Below are 7,570 nucleotides of genomic sequence, written 5' to 3'. Positions count from 1 at the left end.
GAGAAGTGATTGGGCCATGGTCATCTTCCCGGGAGGTGATTTCTCATTTTCTATCTCTTTGTTTCTCTCTGTCTTTCTGGCGAACGCAGGTGCCCTAAAGAAAAAAAAAAAAAAAAAAAAAAAAAAAAAAGCCCAAATAAATAAAAACAAAACTCTCTCTATAAAAAAGAACAAAATGATATTAATAATATTGGTCTTTCATTGAATTGAATACTTCTTGTGAAACAGAATCATTCCAGGCACATAATATACATGATTCATAGAGGGAGTCCAATGTGTACATCTACCTGTAAGATGGAATTAACCCAGGGAGTGATATACTGTCAGTGACCAATTGCAAAGATAGCTACCAAGCTATTGTTAAATCATAATCAGCGTCAATTCATGTTAGACCACAATGATGTCGCCAATTAAAATAATTAATTCACTTGAATTTTTCTTTGAGAGCAAACTCAAAGAGCTAAAAGCAATTTTCTCGATAAGAAAAATGACATTTTTACTGTATGTAGAACAAACACACACACATTCACAGTTAAAATGACAAACTTTATCAAAATCACCAGTATTGAAAAAAAATATGAAGACAAATGTAAATGTTATAATTGTTTAGAGGAATGAGTTTTGGTGCACCGTGTAAGTTGACACTTTACAAAGGTATTGTTGCTTAGGTACATAAAAATAGACTTTATTCTTCATATTGTAATGTCATGTGAGAATAGAACTCTGATTAGAAGGTAATTAGTTTAGAAACCTCTTTTTTTGTTTATTCTAGGATACCAGAAGGATTCATAAAACATCAGTGCATAGCAATGCAGTTATTACAATGATCTATTTGGGGAAAAATGTGCACCTATCTTATGATAACCCAGACTTTCGGGATGAAATAAAAGTTTATCAGCAGCATTGTGGCGGTGAAAACCTTTGTGTCTACAAAGGCAAACTGCTTGAAAAAGGTACACATAAAATAAAAATTTTTTAATTGCTTAGAGTTGATGCTATAGATAAGCTGTTGTTAATATAATATCAAAATGACTTCAATCACTTTATTTACGTGTATCCAGGGACTTATAAACCAGATGCCTAAAAGTAGATCTAGATTTACTGCTCCATGATTGAAACTGAAGCAGCAATTTCTCTTGCAGATTGTGGAAGAGAGAATTTGGAGTGATTTAACCCGGTAACAGATTAATTTGGGGATGGAGATATATGATCGGTAAAATGTTGACCGAATAAGCTGTCCCCCAAATTACAAGTTAACTATTTGGCTTGCCATAGTGAATTATATTGTACATTATTCTAAGAAAAAAATACCGCATTGGCAATTTGTTCTTTAGTGGAATGTTGAGATAATATCACAAATCCAATAAACTCCACAGTGAATCACACCTAAATAACTTGATGTGGAATTTGGTTAAATGGCTTTTTAGTACATTTCTGCTTTCATTTGATCATAAATCCGTGTTTTCAGCATAAGATATTTTCATCTCTAATTTAGGTTTTCATTTATTTAACTGTAGTGCTTTTCTCCAATATTTAGTTCAGTGGCACAGCAATTAAAAGGAAGAGTGTTTATATAATTATATTTGTTACTCCCTTGCTTAAGAAATTCTGTTCAGTAACACTCTTTTTACTAATTAAAGGAATAAGGTAATACTGTTTTTACTAATGTCTAGAAATCTTTATATTCAGATAATCCTGATATAGGCTTAGGAGTTAAGGAAGGAGTTGAGAGCAAACAAACATATCATTCTTAGTACTGGCCTTACTGATTTCTCTCATTAATCCAAAGCAGTGGTTATTAATTTTAAAAATCTTCAAATCATTGAAGAGAAACTATATTTACATATTTATGGGTTACATATTTAAAACTTCACAACATTAAAAGAAAGAGTAAATATTAGGTTGTCAGGAAAGTTATGACAACCTAATAACTTTTTATTTATTTTTCTATTTTTCTATGCAAACATGTATTTTGACTTTCCCCATGACCCGATCCTTGAATGTTAATTTAAAAACATTTTTATTTATTCTTTGTTATTTTAATTTGCTGTAAGACACATGCACTCACCAAAGAAAAAGAGAGAGAGAGAGACAAAGTGAGAAAGCAAGCCCCCAGGTGTGGGACCCAAACTGGGTAAGCCGTGTGGGAGTCCAGTACCTTAATCACCATGCCACCTGTTGGTCCCTTGAATGTTAGTTTTAACATAAAGTAAAACATAATATGATGCTTAATCATGTGGAAATTATTTTCACATTTTATATGTCTGGTGGAATTGTAATGTATTTTGTTTCATTTTGCCATAGCTTTCCAAAATGTATTCCATTTCGTAGAGGAGGAAAATGAGAGGAATCCAGAGGTGGTGGGGCTTTCCAAGCTCTGGGCAAGTCAAGCACAGACCTTGGTCTCCCAACTAGGAGCAAAGCCCTAGTCAGTTTCAGTGAGCTCCAGTCAGCTCTTCTCTGTAGCAGGGTTTTCTACATTTTTATAATACAAGGGGCATAAAACCCCTAATGATAGTGGCACAGATACATACAGTTATTTTTCAAAAATATAACTTTCAGCTATTAATTTAGGAGAATTGCTTATTGAAATTGGAATTAACATAATGACATTTTTCTGGGTCTTAGATCACACTTAATTCAACAAAATGCATATATAATGTCTATTTAACTACTGGAAAATGTGGTAGATACAAATGGAAAAAGAATGAGGCTTAGCTGAATTATCCTCGGGTAGATGATGTACACTGTGATGATGCTGCAGAACTAGAGGTTATGGGAGAAAGGGCATTACCAGGCTTGATGTTATTTTGCGTAAGTATGATCCTGAGACTTTTAGTTATGGCATTGGACAGTCTTGAATAATAGGATGGGATGGGGTCTTAAAGATTGAATCCTGTTCACACAATAATTTTGTCTCAGCTTGCCCTGATTGCCAGAAAAGTAATTATTCAAAATTGAAAAGTCGGGTGGCTCAGAGTTGACTTGTGGTTCAGCAATCTTAGCAATTTAGCTGGACTGAAAAGAATCTGCCCTTTTTACAAATCAAAGCTGTGCATGATCCAGTGAAATGTGACTAGATTTTTTAGAAGGTTTCTGTTAAAAAAAAAAAAAAAAAAGTAAGGGCATTTAACATTATACTTGGAGCAGTCAAGTTGTCAAAATGTGGCATTTGCTGATTTGTCTCTTTTTTCTTTTTTCTTCATGAGAAATAACAATAAAGTTAATTATTTTGGAATGTGGCAAGTGCATCTTTTATTCCCACAGTAATTCATGATGTCTTATAGTCTGACTTTAGACTTCAAGTCAGTCACAAGCTGATTGTTTATTATAAATATACACCTACAGAAGTCACTGAATAGTTTCTGCTACTTGTAAAGAGTAGTTTCTTCAGAGGCATTTTTATTTACCATGTTTATATTTTCAAACAAGACAAACCTTGGCCTCTTGGGTTCATGCAGATGCAAAGAACAAAGTAACTTTTCATCTGGCCCTCTGAAAATCCCTTCCTTTACTGCCCTGTTTTCTTGTATTTCCATAACCAGATCCTATTTCACCTATTTATGCATTCCTCCTTACTCCCTAAGAAAGTTCCTTCCCTCTCCCTGCACATTTGCCTTTCCATGCTATTTTCTTTGTCTTTCCTCCCTTTAAATTCAAATCTTACACATCTTTTAAGATTCAGATTAAGGCTATGCAGTCTTTTCATCCAACTTCTACTATAATTTATCCTGACGGCCTATGGCTCTTAGTCTACTCTTATTTCATTTTTAGAGAAATTTTTGCTATAGGGTACATGCATTCACCAGAGAGACTGAGACAGAGAGACAGAAAGTCAGAAATCACCACCCAAGGTGGATGGCACACCGCAGTCCATTCTCCTCTTGGGATCTTGGGCATGCATGCACATGCACGTGGTGTGAGTTTTAAGCTGCCAAGTCTGGGACTTGAACCACAGTCAACTATGTGGGAATTCAGTGACATAACCACTGTGCTATCTGCTGGTCCTTTTTAGCGTACTCTTAAAACCAAATCTTTGTACTTCAACTTATATTTAGTTTATCATTTTTTTCCCTCACTATCATAAATTAATTTTTTTGTTTTAAAAATAGCTCTCTTGAAGTATAAGTACCATAAATTCACCCTCTGTACATGTCTAATTCAATGACTTTCATCAATTACGTAGAGTCATGCAGCCCCCATCACAAATCAGAACATCTCCACTGCTTCAGAAAGTTCCCTTATGTTCATGTGGTTAGACTTTACTCTCACAGTCTGCTCCAGCCAGCCACTGATTTGCATTTTTTTTGTCTCTAAATATTTTGTTTTCAGGACGTTTCACTTAAATGAAATTACACAATGGGTGGTTTGATCACAGATGCATGTGTGTGCCCCACATGTTTCAGGTTGACCTGAGAACTGAACCTTCAGTCTTCTATGTGGTTCCAGCATTGCAGAGCGGTATCCTACCTCCTGTGCCACTGCCGCTGGGCCAAGGAGAAGTATCATTAGCAATTTTTAATTCATTCTCCAAAATGTGATCTTTTGCCATTAAGTGTCTCAGGGTCGTCGTACAAACTGAAACCAAGTGTCATAGCACAAGCTTAGTCAATGGCCAAGGAATGGAGAATCTGAAGTCAAACTTAAATTGACTTCTCACAGGTCTTGAGCTGCAGAGTTTTAGATACAACAAAGGGAGTAATGAGTGGACAGGATAGGGAGGAGTATTTTGAGCCTGGAAAATGCAGTGATTTCCCAGAACTTCAAAACCCGCCTCCTTTTTCTTCTTATAAGGTCATTTCCAGGGGTTACCCAAGAGATTGTCAATACTTAAGAGGCTAGTATGGGTGTCATTTAGTACACTAAATCACTACCATGAAGGTGTAATGAGTTTGAAGGTCAGTCAGTGATCTTTCCAGATGCCAAATTGGTTCTGACTGATTCAGGATGGGATTTTCAGTGGCAGCCTTAATATTTGCATGCACCCTGTTACTTAAGGAAAAACACCATTTAGGGAGAGGTTTGGGTGTGGTATGAGCCCCAGCTACATGGTGGGTAACAGTGTTACGTGTCTTGCTCCTTTCACTCCTTTCACATTTTTGAGAGTCATGCATTTATAGTATCTATCAGTAGTTTTTCTCGCCTTACGTTGCTGAATATATTCCATTACATGAATGTTCAAGTATTTTTTTATCCATCCCCTGGTTGATGGAGATTTGTAATGTTTCCAGTTTGGAACTAATAAAAATAATGCTGTTATTTGTATATGTATTTGTTTATATCATACAAAAATGAGTGGCATAGACATATGTTATTTTTTTCTTTTTCTTTTTAAAAGAAAAAAAAGTAATAAGTTTATTTGTTTATTTATTATGGAAGAGCAAGAAAGAGAAGTAGGCATCTCCAACAGGGTCTTCTCTCTACAATCTACTCCCAGTCTCAGCCAGCCCAGACCACCAGCACACATGCACACAGGCACATGTGTATGTGTGTGTGTGTCTGGTATGCTCAAGGAGATGCCAGGATGGGATCCCAGGGCTTTTTCCATGTGGGTCCAGTTGTATTAACCCTGCACTACTACCTAGCATCTGTAATTTCTCTTGATTACATTCCTAGGAATGGTTTTAATTCCTTTTTTCCCCCTAAGTTTAGGTTGCGTTGTTCTTTCTTTATATGCCTTTTGTTATTGTTGTTGTTGAAAAACTGTATATTTTAGACAGTGTATTACTATGAATTTTGGACTCAACTTTTCCCTAAAGAAAATTATTGTTTTGTTTATTTGTTTGTCTAGTCATTTATCTAGACTTAGTCTGTGAAATTCAGTCCCCCCTCACCCGAGTATATAACCAGCTATTTTGTTCTCAGATTTTTTAAAAATTCTATTTTAATTCTAATTCTTCAGGCTGGTCTTTTAAGGTTGTCTGTGTTTTCATAGTTTAGTAATCATCTCAGGATTTACCAGAAGGTGGGCCCAAACACCTTGATCCAGTAAAGCCTCCCTCTCTGCCAGTGGATCTCTTTGTGGGAATATTAGGTATTAAGTTCTTGAGGATGATGTTACAGATGTCTCCCAGACTGTATCTGGATACAACAGAAATGTATTCTCTCACATATTTGGAGGACAGTCCAAAATCAAGATGTGGCTTGAAAAGCTTTAAGGCAGAATCCTTTCTTGATTCTTACAACTTCTGGTGGTGCCTGGAAATCCTTGGCTTGTTGCTCTATTATTTCAATCTCTGCTTCTCTCTGAATGTGGCATCTTCTTCAGGTATCGCTATGTGTGTCCTCTTTTCTTCTTATAAGGTATTGGATTAAGGGCAAAATTTAAAACTAGGATGATTTCCACTCAACCTTTTACTGATTATATCTGTGAAGAACCTGTTTCCAAATACATTCACATTCTGAGATTCTGGGTAGCCATGAATTTTGGAAGGACATGATTTAACCTATTGCTGTGGGTTCAGGAATGTATCTATATTTCAGGCAATTTTCAAGTCTGTTCCAACTTCTATTTTCCACTAGTCGCTCTGTTGTTTCCTCTGTACATAGGTTGGAGACACATAATAGGTTGGGCTTACTCTGATCCATGTTGCTTCTAGTTAGTTGGAGAGATATAGACAGCTTATCAAATGCTCTACGACTGTCTGTTGCCTGTATATCCCTGTTAAATTTTTGACCTGTTGCTTGCTCTAATTAGAACTACAGTCTCAAGCTAGTAGAACCTCTGACCTTCCGCATTAACTTGCCTCCAAGATTTCTACTTATTACTGGTAAAGCCATGGGGTTGTTTTGTTTTGTCATTCCTTACAGACAGTGTAACTGCTGGTTACTTATGGCCTGCCCTACCCTATTAGAAGTACTGTGATGAAATAGTGGCAGGTGTGGGGGATAAATAATCCCAAGGAAGAATGCCACAGACTTTCACCGTTTTTACCTAAATTTCAGTAATTTTTCATGAATTAGCGTTGTTCAGGTTAAGTCTTTGATTTGTTTTCAGGGATAAAATTTTAAGGTGAGAGGATGTGGTGACCTTATTCAGAATAAGTCAGTTGTTAATACAATATGTTAATTTAGCCTCTTCTGCTAAATTATAACTTCTTGAGAAAGGAGACCACATTTGATATTTTTTCCCTATTATTGCTTTATTTTAGTGCCTAAACAGTGCTACCCACTGCAGGTAATAATGAATAACTGCATTTTACAAACAGTATAAAATGCTTTCTAATAGTGTGCATTATATAATCTTTAAGACTGCTCTGTGAAGCAGAGCATCTGCTCTTTCCCACCCCATCCTTTCCATTTTATATACGGGAGTTCTGAAATGCAACCAAGTTAGTAACTTACTAAGGGACACTTACTAATAAGCGAAGGTCTGGGTCATGGACCAGAATTTTCTCATTTCTGGTCTATATTCTTTCCACTATTTCATGAAGAAACCATCAAGTCAGGATTGGAAGGTGTATTTTCAGGTGTATACTTGAAACTGAATAACAGAGGAATAGAGGTTTACTTAGTTCATTATTTGGAAGTCCAAGATCCAGGGGCCACAATATGGTGGAGGGCAGGAATG

At 36.0% G+C, this 7,570-nt stretch overlaps 1 protein-coding gene across 1 annotated transcript in view; it reads left to right on the top strand.

The window, feature by feature from the left end:
- The window catches only part of ERICH3 (glutamate rich 3), a 140,210-nt gene that overhangs the window by 84,177 nt on the left and 48,463 nt on the right, over positions 1 to 7,570 (top strand). Inside the window, exon 8 of the mRNA XM_006146088.3 lies at positions 773 to 953. Coding sequence (XP_006146150.1) covers positions 773 to 953 — 181 coding nt within the window. The remainder of the gene's footprint in view (positions 1 to 772; positions 954 to 7,570) is intronic.

This window comes from Tupaia chinensis, unplaced genomic scaffold (assembly GCF_000334495.1).
Source record: "Tupaia chinensis unplaced genomic scaffold, TupChi_1.0 Scaffold000164_1, whole genome shotgun sequence".
NCBI classification, from domain to species: Eukaryota; Metazoa; Chordata; class Mammalia; order Scandentia; family Tupaiidae; genus Tupaia; species Tupaia belangeri.
This window is presented reverse-complemented; position numbering and strand designations above follow the sequence as displayed.